The sequence below is a fragment of the Bombina bombina genome, chromosome 1, assembly GCF_027579735.1.
Source record: "Bombina bombina isolate aBomBom1 chromosome 1, aBomBom1.pri, whole genome shotgun sequence".
Taxonomy (NCBI): domain Eukaryota; kingdom Metazoa; phylum Chordata; class Amphibia; order Anura; family Bombinatoridae; genus Bombina; species Bombina bombina.
Genome location: NC_069499.1, coordinates 1,183,737,768 through 1,183,756,801, shown reverse-complemented (window position 1 = coordinate 1,183,756,801; position 19,034 = coordinate 1,183,737,768). Strand labels below are relative to the sequence as shown.

The 19,034-nt window shown below is 39.6% G+C and overlaps 1 protein-coding gene across 3 annotated transcripts in view; it reads right to left on the bottom strand.

The window, feature by feature from the left end:
* The window catches only part of FMNL1 (formin like 1), a 208,079-nt gene that overhangs the window by 68,146 nt on the left and 120,899 nt on the right, over positions 1-19,034 (bottom strand). Inside the window, exons 11-14 of one of the 3 annotated variants that reach the window (XM_053699805.1) lie at positions 11,605-11,715; positions 10,943-11,092; positions 10,179-10,280; positions 5,489-5,642 (exon numbers count right to left, since the gene is read on the bottom strand). In XM_053699805.1, the coding sequence (XP_053555780.1) occupies positions 5,489-5,642; positions 10,179-10,280; positions 10,943-11,092; positions 11,605-11,715 (517 nt within the window). The remainder of the gene's footprint in view (positions 1-5,488; positions 5,643-10,178; positions 10,281-10,942; positions 11,093-11,604; positions 11,716-19,034) is intronic. The other 2 variants (XM_053699807.1, XM_053699811.1) reach the window with 2 other exon arrangements.

The window sequence follows — 19,034 nt, the reverse complement described above, 5'->3', positions numbered from 1 at the left end:
TGTTAAAAAAATGAAATAAAAAGTTATAGAGCTCAAAGAAATGAGGTCTCAGGCAAGGGCTTTAACATAGAGATACATACACATACCTGTCTAAAGATGTATATGTTATGTATGTGTGTGTATATATATATATATATATATATATATATATATATATATATTCCAATGGTCTGCACATAGCAGAATATGTTCTATTTATTTTTAAATATATATTCCTATATATATATATATATATATATATATATATATCTGTAAATATTTTTACATATGTATAATCATATCTATCTAACCTATAGCTATCCATAGATATATATATATTGTACCCAAAAAAATAAAATAAATATAGAAATATTTATTTATGAATAAACAGAATATATTCTTCTATGTAAAGAACATTGAAATGTGAAATATTCATATTTCATATCAGGTAAGCGCACTTGGTTAAACACGATCAGGTTTGCACGACTTGTTGGGTTTTTTCAGCTTTTCGCGCTCCATTAAAGTCTATAGTGGAATACGTTAATGTGGTCGCAATATTCTAACTACAGCTTTTTTTTATTTGTCACTTGTAATAACTGCACTACCCAATGCACACAAAAAGCCAAAGTTGAGCGCAGTTAATTCAAATGTGGGAGTAATAAATAACGCTCCAATCGTAATCTAGCCCTGAGTAAGGGGAAGAGATCATTTACAGATAGTGGTTAAAAGCAAGGGAACAGAAAGGTGGAAGGAAAAAAGTTTGAAAAAAATTATTTCTCAATGGTTCAGGGTTCTTAAATTAGCTAAATTACAAAAAAAACCCACTAAATTACAGAAAATAAAAAAACAAATTACAGATCTTTAAACTAATTACACCTAATCTAATAGCCCTATCAAAATAAAAAAAGCCCCCCCAAAATAAAAAAAACACTAGCCTAAACTAAACTATCAATAGCCCTTAAAAGGTAAAAAAAAAAGTAATCAGTTCTTTTACCTTTAAAAAAAATATAAACCCCCCCCAAAGTAAAACCCACCACCTACACAACCAACCCCCCAAATAAAATACCTAAGTTCTTTTGCAGGCCCAAAGCCCTAACCTAAAAAATAAACCCACCCAATACACCCTTAAAAAAATCCTAACACTAACCCCCGAAGATTCACTTACTGGGAGAAGTCTTTATCCAAGCGGCAAGATGTCTTTTCAGGGCAATGGGGAACTTAGTTTTTTTTAGTTAGTATGTTATTTGGGGGGTTGGTTGTGTGGGTGGTGGGTTTTAATGTTGGGGGGTTGTTTGTATTTTTTTTACAACAGGTAAAAGAGCTGATTACTTTGGGGCAATGCCCCTCAAAAGGCCCTTTTAAGGGCTATTGATAGTTTAGTTTAGGCTAGGGTTTTTTTTTAGTTTGGGGGGGCTTTTTTATTTTGATAGGGCTATTAGATTAGGTGTAATTAGTTTAAAGATCTGTAATTTGTTTTTTATTTTCTGTAATTTTGTGGGGGGTTTTTGTAATTTAGCAAATTTAATTTATTTAATTGTATTTAATTTAGTTAATTTATTTAATTGTAGTGTAGTGTTAGGTGTTATTGTAACTTAGCTTAGGTTTTATTTTACAGGTCAATTTGTATTTATTTTAGCTAGGTAGTTATTAAATAGTTAATAACTATTTAATAACTATTCTACCTAGTTACAATAAATACAAAATTGCCTGTAAAATAAAAATAAACCCTAAGCTAGATACAATGTAACTATTAGTTATATTGTAGCTAGCTTAGGGTTTATTTTATAGGTAAGTATTTAGTTTTAAATAGGAATAATTTAGTTAATTATAGTAATTTTCTTTAGATTTATTTAAATTAAATTTAAGCTAGGGGGTGTTAGGGTTTGGGTTAGACTTAGATTTAGGGGTTAATACATTTAATATAGTGGCGGGGATGTTGGGGACGGCAGATTAGGGGTTAATAAATATAATATAGGTGGTGGTCATGTTAGGGGCGGCAGATTAGGGGTTAATAATATTTAACTAGTGTTTGCGAGGCGGGAGGGCGGCGGTTTAGGGGTTAATATGTTTATTCTAGTGGCGGCGATGTCCGGAGCGGCAGATTAGGGGTTCAAAATTGTATTATAGTGTTTGCGATGCGGAAGATCCTCGGTTTAGGGGTTAATAGGTAGTTTATGGGTGTTAGTGTACTTTTTAGTACTTTAGTTATGAGTTAAATGCTACGGCATTGTAGTGTAAAACTCATAACTACTGACTTTAGAATGCGTTACAGATCTTGGAGGTAGAGGGTGTACCGTTCACTTTTTGGCCTCCCAGGACAGACTCGTAATACCGGCGCTATGTAAGTCCCATAGAAACTACTGACTACTGACTTTAGAATGCGTTACGGATCTTGGAGGTAGAGGGTGTACCGCTCACTTTTTGGCCTCCCAGGACAGACTCGTAATACCGGCGCAATGGAAGTCCCATAGAAAAAAGGGTTTACGAAGTTTGCGTAAGTCGTTTTGCAGTAAGGCCAAAAAAGTGTGCAGGGCCCCTAAACCTGCAAGACTCATAATAGCAGCGGGCATAAAAAAGCAGAGTTAGGACCTGTTAACGCTGCTTTTTTATCTTAACGATATAGATCGTAGTTTGCGGCGCAAGCGAGGGAACCCGCGTCGCCCGCAGTTTCAGCTCGCAACTCGAGCTATCCCATATACGGCTCCGTCAGATACTAACGTGCCGTAAGTCGGATAAACCAGCGATGTCCAGAAATCTGCGCAAGTACAAATTTCTGGCGTCGCCAGTGACTTACAGCACGTTAGAAACTGCCGGCGCCTACAAAACCTGACTAAAGTCTAAATCACCCGCACTGTCTAACACGCCTCCCTAACATAGCCTGACACGTCTAACCCTCTATCCGCTATCCCCCCTCACTATCCTAACAATAAAATATGTATTAACCCCTAAACCGCCGCTCCGGAAGCCCGCCGCTACCTAATAAAGTTATTAACCCCTAAACCGCCGCCAGCTATATTAAATCTATAACCCCCTAAAGTGAGCCCCTAACACCGCCGCCATCTACCTTACCTACCCCCTAAAGTGAGCCCCTACCCCGCCGCTATCTATTTTAAAATTGTTAACCCCTAATCTAGTCCCCCTACCCCGCCGCCATCTATATTAAATTATTTAACCCCTAAAATACTAAACTATCCCTACCACTAAACCTAAGTCTAACCCTACAAATAGCCCTGAAAAGGGCTTTTTGCGTGGCATTGCCCCAAAGTAACAGCTCTTTTGCCAGCCCTTAAAGGGGCTTTTGGCAGGGCTTTGTCAGAAAGTAAACTGCTCTTTTGCCTACAATCTACATCGCCCTACACCGCGGCCACCTATAATAAATGTATTAACCCCTAATCTAATCCCCCTACACCACCGCCAGCTATATTAACTATATTAACCCTAATTATATTAGGGTTAATATAGTTAATATAGTTATTATATTATATATATTAACTATATTAACCCTAATTATATTAGGGTTAATATAGTTAATATCGTTATTATATTATATATATATATATATATATATATATATATATATATATATATATATTAAGTATAATAACCCTATCTAACTCTAACATCCTAACTAAACTCTTATTAAAATAAATCTAATATTAATATTATTCATTAAAATATTCCTATTTAAATCTAAATACTTACCTATAAAATAAACCCTAAGATAACTACAATATAATTAATAATTACACTGTAGCTATGTTAGGGTTTATATTTATTTTACAGGTAAATTGTTAATTATTTTAACTAGGTATAATAGATATTAAATAGTTATGAACTATTTAATAGCTACCTAGTTAAAATAATTACCCAATTACCTGTAAAATAAATCCTAACCTAAGTTACAAATACACCTACACTATCAATAAATTAAATAAACTACAAATATCTATCTAAAAATACAATTAAATAAACTAAACTAAATTACAAAAAATAAAAAAAAGATTACAAGATTTTTAAGCTAATTACACCTATTCTAAGCCCCCTAATAAAATAATAAACCCCCAAAATAAAAAAAAAATCCCTACCCTATTCTAAATTAAAAATAGTTCAAAGCTCTTTTACCTTACCAGCCATTAAAAGGGCCTTTTGTGGGGGCATGCCCCAAAGAAAACTGCTCTTTTGCCTGAAAAAAAAACACAATACCACCCCCCAACATTACAACCCACCACCCACATACCCCTAATCTAACCCAAACCCCCCTTAAATAAACCTAACACTACCCCCCTGAAGATCTCCCTACCTTGCATTCACCCCGCCGGGCAGAACTCTTCATCCGATCCGGGCGAGGTCCAATCAAGCGGCAAAGAAGAATTCTTCATCCCGGTGATGTCTTTCTCCAAGCGGCAGCAAAGTCTTCTTCCATCGGGCAGCATCTTCCATTAAGCGGCATCTTCAATCTTCATTCTTCGCTCCTCCAACGCGGAGCATCCATCCCGGCCGACGACTGAACGACGAATGAGGTACCTTTAAATGACGTCATCCAAGATGGCGTCCGTCGAATTCCGATTGGCTGATAGGATTCTATCAGCCAATCGGAATTAAGGTAGAAAAATCTGATTGGCTGATGGAATCAGCCAATCAGATTCAAGTTCAAAAGAGCACACAATAGGCAAAACATATTGAATCTTTCAATCTAAACTGTAAACTGCAGGAGATTAAATATATAAATATATGTACAGGTATACATCGCTCATACAAAAAAACTTTCATTTCACTTGCCAGTGTGTTTAAAAACGTGAAAATATTTGAACTAACATATATTAAGTGTGCAATAGCGCTACGTTTAGTTTAACACTAGCACAGTATTCAATTAGTTTGATGTAGAGTGCCTGGAACAGTGACAATTACTGTAGTAAATTTTCCCAGACTATGACACTGAGACACTGGGGCCGATTTATCAAAGTCTGGCGGACATGATCCGCTGTAGATCATCCGCTGTATGTTCGCCAGACATCGCTGAATGCTGACAGCATACGCTGTCGGCATTTAACATTGCACAAGCAGTCCTGGTGAATCGCGCTAGCAGAGGGTTTCAATCAACCCGATCATACACAATCGGACGGATTGATGTCCGCAGCATCAGAGGCATGGGATGAGTTAAGGAGCAGCGGTCTTAAGACCGCTGCTTCTTAACTCCTGTTTCCTGCAAGCCTGAAGGCTCGTGCTGAAACAGGTTCATTAGGCACCATTCGGGCAATAGTAAATTGGCCCCATGGAGTGTACTGCAATGCTGTAAACAGACTGAACTGCACATAACAAAATGGTGCAAGTTGCCATTCTCGCATTTTCACAATATGTACAGTACAGTTTCAAAATCCTTGGTGGTTGAACTTTAGCTCCATATTAGCGCTGTATTAGTGAAGCGCTGTAAAGCGAGGTATACCTGTTTGCAAAATATTGCTGCACATTGCAATAAAAACTCTCATGAAATAGTTCTAAGAATCATTACCTGTGCTGGAGGCAGTCTGTGTCTCCTGGCTGACTCTGATCACTGACGAATAATCTGTACTTGTGTCCCCTGCAGGCTCCATCCAAATTCCTTGATGACCTGTAGACTCTTTGCTGCGTGCAACCTGCTGAGTTATAGGTGGTGGAAGTGTGCTCTGCTTATGACATAATATAATTTATAATATATATAATATACTTACGTTTGAACATATAAACTGTATCTAATTATAAAACACATACAACTAAGTAGTATGCTTGATACCTATAATATTATAAATGGATCTAGTTTGTACCCAAGTAGAACTATAGGGGGTGCTGTAGTACACACTATTGTGAATATATATATATATATATAGTAAAAATATTTGGTATAGGAAAGTTCATAAAGAAAAACGTCTCTAAATATAAACTGAAAATTTGTTTCCTCCACCCCAAAGAATGTGCTCCTTTAGCTTGATAAAAGCATTGTGATAATGGCTAAATTTTAAAAAGGGATCCGGCCTGCGATGAGATTGCCAGTGAAATGTTATAAAGGGATGAAATCAGTGTTTGAAGTCAGTCGCATGAGAGGTGTTTTAATATACATCTCTGCAGGTGGCAATGCTTTTCTGATACTGGCGTTATTTTAAAAGCGTAAAGAGAAGAAATTTATATTGGCACTATGATCTAATAACAGTAGGGAATTAAAGGTTACATAAACCTGAGTGCTGCCCCTTTAAATATAATTAGTTAAATAAAGTTTTTTTTCTCTAATAGTTCATTGTAGACTACTCTAGACCACTGTTTAAGCTACCCCTGGCACCTGAAGCCGACGTTTCCAGCTATCGACCAGGAACACAGGGGGGTAGCTCACAGTGTATCTAACTAGATTGTTTTCAGCCTTCTATGGGGGTATGGTAACCATGGTGACAGGTTTTCCCTTCACTTTAGTATATAGTTATCACTTTTAACCTTTAATAATAAAGTTAATTTTTAAGTATTTACCATATTTTAGCTGAGGTATTTCAGCATTATTGTACCATATAGTAGGAATTAGTGCTCTTTAACCATTTCTTGTCCATCTTCTCCCCAATCCTTTATCTAACTCGTAATTTTAAAAGCAGCATCAGTAAATGATCCCTTTAGACACTATTGAATGGCAATACAATTTATATGTGTCAATAGAAAGTTATGAATGACATGAATAATACACCTATAGGAGCTGGAGGATTATGGGTATATTATACATATGTATACACTGTTTTATTTATATGTATTATATTATAAAATGCAATAATGTGTATGTAAAGTATTGTCATCATTTAAAAAAATGTGTTTTTAGCTTTTAGGCTTTTTTTTTAGGAAGAAAATTTTGTGTTCGGGATATTATTAATATTTCAAAAAGCTAATAACACGTTTTGTAAAATCATGACAAGACTTTACATACATCTTATAGCACTTTACAATATAATACATACAAACAACATAAGAAACTGTTGTGATACCCTTTTTTCCTGTGACCATAAGTGTAATGTATCGATTAGAAAAATCATCATCATTAAGAAGGCTCACACTGTAATACACATACAGTTGCAAAAACACTCGGAGTCATGAAAAATCTAAACCTTGTCACACACACTTATGCGCAGTTACGTGCATTTTGCAAAGTGCTAACATCACACACAGTTACGCGCATACTCTTGTGCGTTGTGCTAACCTCACGCACAGTTACGTGCATACTCTTGTGCATTGTGCTAACATCACACACAGTTACGTGCATACTCTTGTGCGTTGTGCTAACCTCATGCACAGTTACGCGCATACTCTTGTGCGTTGTGCTAACCTCACACACAGTTACGCGCATACTCTTGTGCGTTGTGCTAACCTCACACACAGTTACACGCATACTTTTGTGTGTTGTGCTAACCTCACGCACAGTTACGTGCATACTCTTGTGCATTGTGCTAACCTCACGCACAGTTACGCGCATACTCTTGTGCGTTGTGCTAACCTCACGCACAGTTACGTGCATACACTTGTGCATTGTGCTAACATCACACACAGTTACGCACATACTCTTGTGCGTTGTGCTAACCTCACACACAGTTACACGCATACTCTTCTGTGTTGTGCTAACCTCACGCACAGTTACGTGCATACTCTTGTGCGTTGTGCTAACCTCACGCACAGTTACGTGCAAACTCTTGTGCGTTGTGCTAACCTCACGCACAGTTACGTGCATACTCTTGTGCATTGTGCTAACATCACACACAGTTACGCGCATACTCTTGTGCATTGTGATAACCTCACACACAGTTACGCGCATACTCTTGTGCATTGTGCTAACCTCACACACAGTTACACGCATACTCTTGTGCATTGTGCTAACCTCACACACAGTTACACGCATACTCTTGTGTGTTGTGCTAACCTCACACACAGTTACGCGCATACTCTTGTGCGTTGTGCTAACCTCACGCACAGTTACGTGCATACTCTTGTGCATTGTGCTAACATCACACACAGTAACTTGCATAATCTTGTGCATTGTGCTAACCTCACACACAGTTACACACATACTCTTGTGCATTGTGCTAACCTCACACACAGTTACGCGCATACTCTTGTGCATTGTGCTAACCTCACACACAGTTACACGCATACTCTTGTGCATTGTGCTAACATCACACACAGTTACGCGCATACTCTTGTGCGTGTGCTAACCTAACGCACAGTTACATGCATACTCTTGTGCGTTGTGCTAACCTCACACACAGTTACATGCATACTCTTGTGCATTGTGCTAACCTCACACACAGCTATGTGCATACTCTTGTGTGTTGTGCTAACCTCACACAGTTACGCGCATACTCTTGTGTGTTGTGCTAACCTCACACACAGTTACGCGCATACTCTTGTGCGTTATGCTAACCTCACACACAGTTACACGCATACTCTTGTGCATTGTGCTAACCTCATACACAGTTACGCGCATACTCTTGTGCATTGTGCTAACCTCACACACAGTTATGTGCATACTCTTGTGCATTGTGCTAACCTCATACACAGTTACGCGCATACTCTTGTGTGTTGTGCTAACCTCACACATAGTTATGCACATACTCTTGTGCATTGTGCTAACCTCACACACAGTTACGTGCATACTCTTGCGCGTTGTGCTAACCTCACAAACAGTTACGCGCATACTCTTGTGCATTATGCTAACCTCACACACAGTTACACGCATACTCTTGTGCATTGTGCTAACCTCACACACAGTTACACAAATACTTTTGTGCATTGTGCAAAGGGCTAATCTCACAAAGTTATGCGCATACTCTTGTGCGTTGTGCAAAGTGCTAACCTCACACACAGTTACATGCATACTTTTGTGCATTGTGCAAAGTGCTAACCTCACACACAGTTATGCGCATACTCTTGTGCGTTGTGCAAAGTGCTAACCTCACACAGAGTTATGTGCATACTTTTGTGGGTTGTGCAAAGTGCTAATCTCACACACAGTTACACAAATACTTTTGTGCGTTGTGCAAAGGGCTAATCTCACAAAGTTATGCGCATACTCTTGTGCGTTGTGCAAAGTGCTAACCTCACACACAGTTACATGCATACTTTTGTGCATTGTGCAAAGTGCTAACCTCACACACAGTTATGCGCATACTCTTGTGCGTTGTGCAAAATGCTAACCTCACACAGAGTTATGTGCATACTTTTGTGGGTTGTGCAAAGTGCTAATCTCACACACAGTTACGCACATACTCTTGTGCATTATGCTAACCTCACACACAGTTACACGCATACTCTTGTGCATTGTGCTAACCTCACACACAGTTACACAAATACTTTTGTGCGTTGTGCAAAGGGCTAATCTCACAAAGTTATGCGCATACTCTTGTGCGTTGTGCAAAGTGCTAACCTCACACACAGTTACATGCATACTTTTGTGCATTGTGCAAAGTGCTAACCTCACACACAGTTATGCGCATACTCTTGTGCGTTGTGCAAAGTGCTAACCTCACACAGAGTTATGTGCATACTTTTGTGGGTTGTGCAAAGTGCTAACCTCACACACAGTTATGTGCATACTTTTGTGGGTTGTGCAAAGTGCTAATCTCACACACAGTTACGCACATACTCTTGGGCGTTGTGCAAAGTGCTAACCTCACACACAGTTACGCGCATACTCTTGTGCGTTGTGCAAAGTGCTAACCTCACACACAGTTACGCGCATACTCTTGTGTGTTGTGCAAAGTGCTAACTTCACACAGTTACGTGCATACTCGTGCGTTGTGCAAAGTGCTAACCTCACACAGTTACGTGCATACTCTTGTGCGTTGTGCAAAGCGCTAACCTCACACACAGTTACGCGCATACTCTGGTGCGTTGTGCAAAGCGCTAACCTCACACACAGTTACGCGCATACAGTTGTGCGTTGTGCAAAGTGCTAACCTCACACACAGTTACGCGCATACTCTGGTGCGTTGTGCAAAGCGCTAACCTCACACACAGTTACGCGCATACTCTGGTGCGTTGTGCAAAGCGCTAACCTCACACACAGTTACGCGCATATAGTTGTGCGTTGTGCAAAGTGCTAACCTCACACACAGTTACGTGTATACAGTTGTGCGTTGTACAAAGTGCTAACCTCACACACAGTTACGCGCATACAGTTGTGCGTTGTGCAAAGTGCTAACCTTTGCTGCTGTCAGCTCTTGGCGTGTTTGGTCCAGTTGTTTCTCTAGCTCAGCCACTTTCCTCATGTATTCATTTTCCGTTTGCTGGAGCTTTTCTGTGAGCTAATTAAAAGAAACATATTATATTATCTAATGATATAGCGTTCTATGCATGTATTATAAACTTACAGCATACTGCATGTATAATTATTACCCACTAAGAACAGTGGGGGGGAGGGGGGTGCTATAGTGCCATAAAACAAAATAGTAAATATACCGAAAGAAAAGATGCACCTTACAGAAGCACTCAGTATACAATAAATTATCACTGAGAATTAATAACACAAAATCTAAAACTTAACCTTTAATATAAACCAGTAGAAATGAGTAAACACCTTACTCACACATAATACACACAATATCACTAAAATATAAAAATAGGGAATACACCCTCACCCCCCATGAGCGTATTACTAACATCATCAATACAAATAGAAGTTTGAGTGCAGTTATGAAACAATTTGCCACGGTTGTCCCTTCATATAAAAGCCACCAAAATTAAAAGGATCCTTATCTAAGTAAGAAGGACACAGTCCCTCAATGCTAAGTTATTATATACTGAGTGCTTCAGTAAGGTGCTTCTTTTCTTTCAGTATATTTACTATTATGTAAAATGATTAGGCTGTATTTTGTATCTTGTATCTGTAATAACAGTGTATTGCATTGAGCAGTGATACTGGATTGATTTCGTTATTTTATTTGGTTGAAGTAATAATGACACCTACATGAACCAGATGTGTCTGCAAGTCCTCCACATGCTCCACCATCTCATTCTTTGTTTCTGTTTCCTCTAGGAGACCATTCACATCAAATTTATTATCAAGATATGCTTGGATCTGCACCAGGAGCCGCTCACTTTCTGTATGCTTTAGAGTCTAAATGTAGTGGGGAACATTATACCAATGGTTTGATTAGATCTCACATTTCTTCTAGGAACAAAATGCCAAAATGTACTTGATAAGACCTACTTGTCCCTCCCAAAGTCAGAGCTTTTTCCTGTTACCCCAATCACTGATAAACCACACCAGATGTCCTTGTACCTACACAAATAAAACTCCATCTTTCCACCTAATGTAATACGTATTTGTCTCTCCTGAATCATACTCTGATAGTCCTGCTTGTTTCTTTCCATTCAGACACACGTCTTCCCCGGGTCAAATCTTCTTGTTCCCACAGATTAAAATAATCTGTCCTGCCAATGAGATTTGCTCCTCACCCCCAAATGAGACCCATCTGCACACCTTGATCCCTCCTACCTAACTCTTCCATTAATTACACTTGTCTGGCCTTTCACAAAAAAAAATATTCCCCTAGATAAGCTTCGCTACTCCTCTCTACCTGCGTTAGTTGGGTGGTAATTATTGCTTTATTAATATAGTACAGTTACCTCCAAATACTCATCTAGTCCAAGAAGAGTGAATTCATACTGCAGGAAAACCCGAAAATTCATGTTCTTCACAGAATGAACCACAATATTTATAAACTGCATGCAGGCCACCTGGGTGATAAAGCAGTTATCAAAAAACAAAGGCCAACACATTGTAGTAACATACAGTAACTCTCAGAGAGAAGTTCATTTGGTGATTTGCTGGTGACAATGCATTCTTTTTCAAAAAACAAATTGTCTAGCAGAAGGTATTCAAATCTAGAGTTGTTTCTGTGTGTTGTGGAGTGGCTTTCTAGGTAGTTGGTTAGAACTTTAGAAATGTAACAGAAGTTAGCAGTTAGTGTATGCTGCAAAAGTATAATGTCACTGTAGATTTAAAGCTAGTGATGTATAATGCATGGTCATTTGTCACTGAATTATCTAAAATTAATATTTGTGTCTATACCAAACAGCCTTAAAGGGACAGTAAAGTCAAAATTAAACTTTTATGATTCAGATAGAGCATGCAATTTTAAACAACGTTCTACTTTACTTCTGTTATCAAATTTGCTTCATTCTCTTGGTATCTTTTATTGAAGATTAAAACTAGGTAGGCTCATAAGAGCTCAGGATTGTGCACGTGTCTTTAGTACTCTATGACAGCAGTGTTTTGCAACATTATTAGTAGCTTTGTTATACAATTCAACTTCTTCCAATCTTTATATCTTTATTAGAATTTCCCAAAGGTGTATATACAAGATGACGTTTCGGGCATACTGACCTTAGTCATGTCAGGTAACACTAAAGAGGCACATAACACTTTTTATAGGCAGGCTCAATTTGCCCCACTCTAAATTCACCCAACTCTTGATGATGAATCCCACAAAGTGGGTAAAAACAATACACACACACACACACACATCTATATATTTTATATATATATATATATATATATATATATATATATATATATATATATATCATTCATACACACATTATCCACACATCTGTAGAGTCATTTACAGTGGTAATTAATGATAAATCTTACATACTGACAAATTAAAGAAATATAGACAAATCAAAGTCTTTGTTTAACCCTATAATGAACTGTGTTTCTAGATTCAAAAAACTCTCTTTGTTTTAAGTATAACTCCCTATCACCTCCTCTCTTAAAAGGGCTAAGGAAGGTGATCAATGGTTTGAAACCTAAGGTGACTAATATTATGTCCAGTAAGTAAAAAATGCTTAATTTTTTTGGTGTGGATGTTAGACTTACTGTATGTTTAGTTATCCTATCACGAACAGTCCTGGTGGCCGATATCAGCTCAATTGATCAAGTAAATTATAACCCCTTTTAATTGCTGGCATAAAGTCAGTTTGAAACTCTTGAACTGGTGGATTACAATTACTTAAAATATGCCAATATTTCCTCAAAATTGAAGCAATTTTAGAACTTAATTTATACTGCATAACAAATACCAAGTTATCATTTTAAGATTTCAGCTTGACCTTAGGTTTGGACTGATCTTCCCGACGTATGGAAAGTACATTAAATATTTTGTGGTTAATCAATGTATCTAGATAGCCTCTACTTATAAATGTATCACCTATATCTCGCAATCTTTGTGTTTTTTCATTGGAGACAATTCTCCTGACAATTGACGTCGGGGTAATGAGTTTTTCAACATTATAAAGTGAGCACTACTGCATTGATTATTTTTATCTGTAGGTTAAGCATATAGGTCATTCCGTAAAGTGTGTCCTACTGTATATAAAAACATAATTTATGCTTACCTGATAAATTCCTTTCTTCTGTAGTGTGATCAGTCCACGGGTCATCATTACTTCTGGGATATTAACTCCTCCCCAACAGGAAGTGCAAGAGGATTCACCCAGCAGAGCTGCATATAGCTCCTCCCCTCTACGTCACTCCCAGTCATTCGACCAAGGACCAACGAGAAAGGAAAAGCCAAGGGTGAAGTGGTGACTGGAGTATAAATTAAAAAATATTTACCTGCCTTAAAACAGGGCGGGCCGTGGACTGATCACACTACAGAAGAAAGGAATTTATCAGGTAAGCATAAATTATGTTTTCTTCTGTTAAGTGTGATCAGTCCACGGGTCATCATTACTTCTGGGATACCAATACCAAAGCAAAAGTACACGGATGACGGGAGGGATAGGCAGGCTCTTTATACAGAAGGAACCACTGCCTGAAGAACCTTTCTCCCAAAAATAGCCTCCGATGAAGCAAAAGTGTCAAATTTGTAAAATTTGGAAAAAGTATGAAGCGAAGACCAAGTTGCAGCCTTGCAAATCTGTTCAACAGAGGCCTCATTCTTAAAGGCCCAAGTAGAAGCCACAGCTCTAGTGGAATGAGCTGTAATCCTTTCAGGAGGCTGCTGTCCAGCAGTCTCATAAGCTAAACGAATTATGCTACGAAGCCAAAAAGAAAGAGAGGTAGCAGAAGCTTTTTGACCTCTCCTCTGCCCAGAGTAAACGACAAACAGAGAAGACGTTTGTCGAAATTCCTTAGTTGCCTGTAAGTAAAATTTTAGAGCACGGACTACATCCAGGTTGTGCAGTAGACGTTCCTTCTTCGAAGAAGGATTTGGGCATAAAGAAGGAACAACAATCTCTTGATTGATATTCCTGTTAGTAACTACCTTAGGTAAGAACCCAGGTTTAGTACGCAGAACTACCTTATCCGAATGAAAAATCAAATAAGGAGAATCACAATGTAAGGCTGATAACTCAGAGACTCTTCGAGCCGAGGAAATAGCCATTAAAAATAGAACTTTCCAAGATAACAACTTTATATCAATGGAATGAAGGGGTTCAAACGGAACGCCCTGTAAAACATTAAGAAGAAGGTTTAAACTCCATGGTGGAGCAACCGTTTTAAACACAGGCTTAATCCTGGCCAAAGCCTGACAAAAAGCCTGGACGTCAGGAACTTCTGACAGACGTTTGTGTAACAGAATGGACAGAGCTGAGATCTGTCCCTTTAATGAACTAGCGGATAAACCCTTTTCTAAACCTTCTTGTAGAAAAGACAATATCCTAGGAATCCTAACCTTACTCCAAGAGTAACCTTTGGATTCACACCAATATAGGTATTTACGCCATATCTTATGGTAAATCTTTCTGGTAACAGGTTTCCTAGCCTGTATTAAGGTATCAATAACTGACTCAGAAAACCCACGTCTTGATAAAATCAAGCGTTCAATTTCCAAGCAGTCAGCTTCAGAGAAGTTAGACTTTGATGTTTGAAGGGACCCTGTATCAGAAGGTCCTGTTTCAGGGGTAGAGACCAAGGTGGACAGGATGACATGTCCACCAGATCTGCATACCAAGTCCTGCGTGGCCACGCAGGTGCTATTAGAATCACTGATGCTCTCTCTTGTTTGATTCTGGCAATCAATCGAGGAAGCATCGGGAAGGGTGGAAACACGTAAGCCATCCTGAAATCCTAAGGTGCTGTCAGGGCATCTATCAGGACTGCTTCTGGATCCCTGGATCTGGACCCATAACGAGGAAGCTTGGCGTTCTGTCGAGACGCCATGAGATCTATCTCTGGTTTGCCCCAACGTCGAAGTATTTGGGCAAAGACCTCCGGATGAGGTTCCCACTCCCCCGGATGAAAAGTCTGACGACTTAAGAAATCCGCCTCCCAGTTCTCCACTCCCGGGATGTGGATTGCTGACAGGTGGCAAGAGTGAGACTCTGCCCAGCGAATTATCTTTGATACTTCCATCATAGCTAGGGAGCTTCGTGTCCCTCCCTGATGGTTGATGTAAGCTACAGTCGTGATGTTGTCCGACTGAAACCTGATGAAACTCCGCGTTGTCAACTGGGGCCAAGCCAGGAGGGCATTGAGAACTGCTCTCAATTCCAGAATGTTTATTGGCAGGAGACTCTCCTCCTGACTCCATTGTCCCTGAGCCTTCAGAGAATTCCAGACGGCACCCCAACCTAGAAGGCTGGCGTCTGTTGTTACAATTGTCCAGTCTGGTCTGCTGAATGGCATCCCCCTGGACAGATGTGGCCGAGAAAGCCACCAAAGAAGAGAATTTCTGGTCTCTTGATCCAGATTCAGAGAAGGGGATAAGTCTGAGTAATCCCCATTCCACTGACTTAGCATGCACAGTTGCAGTGGTCTGAGGTGTAGGCGTGCAAAGGGTACTATGTCCATTGCCGCTACCATTAAGCCGATTACCTCCATGCATTGAGCCACTGACGGGTGTTGAATGGAATGAAGGGTGCGGCAAGCACTTTGAAGTCTTGTTAACCTGTCCTCTGTCAGGTAAATCTTCATTTTTACAGAATCTATAAGAGTCCCCAGGAAGGGAACTCTTGTGAGTGGAACGAGTGAACTTTTCTTTTCGTTCACCTTCCATCCATGTGACCTTAGAAATGCCAGTACTAACTCTGTATGAGACTTGGCAGTTTGAAAGCTTGAAGCTTGAATCAGAATGTCGTCTAGGTATGGAGCTACCGAGATTCCCCGCGGTCTTAGTACCGCCAGAAGAGCACCCAGAACCTTTGTGAAGATTCTTGGAGCTGTAGCCAATCCGAATGGAAGAGCTACAAACTGGTAATGCCTGTCTAGGAAGGCAAACCTTAGGTACCGGTATGTACTGACCCTCTTGGATCATAGGTAAAATTGTCCGAATAGTCTCCATCTTGAACGATGGAACTCTTAGGAACTTGTTTAGGATCTTTAAGTCCAGGATTGGTCTGAAAGTTCCCTCTTTTTTGGGAACCACAAACAGATTTGAGTAAAACCCCTGTCCCTGTTCCGATCGTGGAACTGGGTGGATTACTCCCATTAACAAGAGCTCTTGTACGCAGCGTAGAAACGCCTCTTTCTTTGTCTGGATTGTTGACAACCTTGACAGATGAAATCTCTCTCTTGGAGGAGAGTATTTGAAGTCCAGAAGGTATCCCTGAGATATTATTTCTAGCGCCCAGGGATCCTGGACATCTCTTGCCCAAGCCTGGGCGAAGAGAGAAAGCCTGCCCCCCACTAGATCCGATCCCGGATCGGGGGCCCTCAATTCATGCCGTTTTAGGGGCAGCAGTAGGTTTCCTGGTCTGCTTGCCCTTGTTCCAGGACTGGTTAGGTTTCCAGCCTTGTCTGTAGCGAGCAACAGCTCCTTCCTGTTTTGGTGCAGAGGAAGTTGATGCTGCTCCTGCTTTGAAATTACGAAAGGAACGAAAATTAGTTTTGGCTTTGTCCTGAGGCAGGGCATGGCCTTTACCTCCTGTAATGTCAGCGATAATCTCTTTCAACCCGGGCCCGAATAAGGTCTGCCCTTTGAAAGGTATATTAAGCAATTTAGACTTAGAAGTAACATCAGCTGACCAGGATTTTAGCCACAGCGCCCTGCGTGCCTGAATGGCGAATCCTGAATTCCTCGCCGTAAGTTTAGTTAGATGTACTACGGCCTCCGAAATGAATGAATTAGCTAGTTTAAGGACTCTAAGCCTGTCCGTAATGTCGTCCAGAGTAGCTGAACTAATGTTCTCTTCCAGAGACTCAATCCAGAACGCCGCTGCAGCCGTGATCGGCGCAATGCATGCAAGGGGTTGCAATATAAAACCTTGTTGAACAAACATTTTCTTAAGGTAACCCTCTAATTTTTTATCCATTGGATCTGAAAAAGCACAGCTATCCTCCACCGGGATAGTGGTACGCTTAGCTAAAGTAGAAACTGCTCCCTCTACCTTAGGGACCGCTTGCCATAAGTCCCGTGTGGTGGCGTCTATTGGAAACATTTTTCTAAATATCGGAGGGGGTGAGAACAGCACACCGGGTCTATCCCACTCCTTAGAAACAATTTCAGTAATTCTCTTAGGTATAGGAAAAACCTCAGTACTCGTCGGTACCGCAAAATATTTATCCAACCTACACATTTTCTCTGGTATTGCAACTGTGTTACAATCATTCAGAGCCGCTAACACCTCCCCTAGTAATACACAGAGGTTTTCCAGTTTAAATTTAAAATTTGAAATATCTGAATCCAGTCTGTTTGGATCAGAACCGTCACCCACAGAATGAAGTTCTCCGTCCTCATGTTCTGCAACCTGTGACGCAGTATCTGACATGGCCCTAATATTATCAGCGCACTCTGTTCTCACCCCAGAGTGATCACGCTTACCTCTTAGTTCTGGTAATTTAGCCAAAACTTCAGTCATAACAGAAGCCATATCCTGTAATGTGATTTGTAATGGCCGGCCAGATGTACTCGGCGCTACAATATCACGCACCTCCCGAGCGGGAGATGCAGGTACTGGCACGTGAGGCGAGTTAGTCGGCATAACTCTCCCCTCGTTGTTTGGTGAAATTTGTTCAATTTGTACAGATTGACTTTTATTTAAAGTAGCATCAATACAGTTAGTACATAAATTTCTATTGGGCTCCACTTTGGCATTGCAACAAATGACACAGGTATCTTCCTCTGAATCAGACATGTTTAACACACTAGCAAATAAACTTGCAACTTAGAATACAATTCAATTAGAATAATATTAAAAACGTACTGTGCCTTTAAGAAGCACAGAAAATCTATGACAGTTGAAAATTAATAAATTGAAACAGTTATAGCCTCAATCCTTGTAAACAACACAACTTTAGCAAAGGTTTAATCCCAATAGCAAAGATAACAAATTCTGAAAGCAGGAAACAATTACAGAATAAACGTTTTTTATCACAGTCAACTATAATTCTCACAGCTCTGCTGAGAGAAATTACCTCCCTCAAAATAAGTTTGAAGACCCCTGAGTTCTGTAGAGATGAACCGGATCATGCAGGAAATACAATGAGCTGCTGACTGAAATAACTGATGCATAGAAAAGGCGCCAAAAAACGGCCCTTCCCCCTCACACACAGCAGTGAGAGGGAACAGAAACTGTCAGAAAAAGATTAAGCAACTGCCAAGTGGGAAAATGGTGCCCAAACATTTATTCACTCAGTACCTCAGCAAATGAAAACGATTTTACATTCCAGCAAAAACGTTAAACATAATTTCTAGTTATTAAACAGCTTAATGTACTTCTTACAGTGTAATTCTAGTGAAGTACCATTCCCCAGAATACTGAAGTGTAAAGTATACATACATGACATTATATCGGTATGGCAGGATTTTCTCATCAATTCCATTGTCAGAAAATAAAAGCTGCTACATACCTCTATGCAGATTCATCTGCCCGCTGTCCCCTGATCTGAAGTTTACCTCTCCTCAGATGGCCGAGAAACAGCAATATGATCTTAACTACTCCGGCTAAAATCATAGCAAAAACTCTGGTAGATTCTTCGTCAAACACTGCCAGAGAGGTAATAACACACTCCGGTGCTATTTTAAAATAACAAACTTTTGATTGAAGATATAAAACTAAGTATAATCACCATAGCCCTCTCACACCTCCTATCTAGTCGTTGGGTGCAA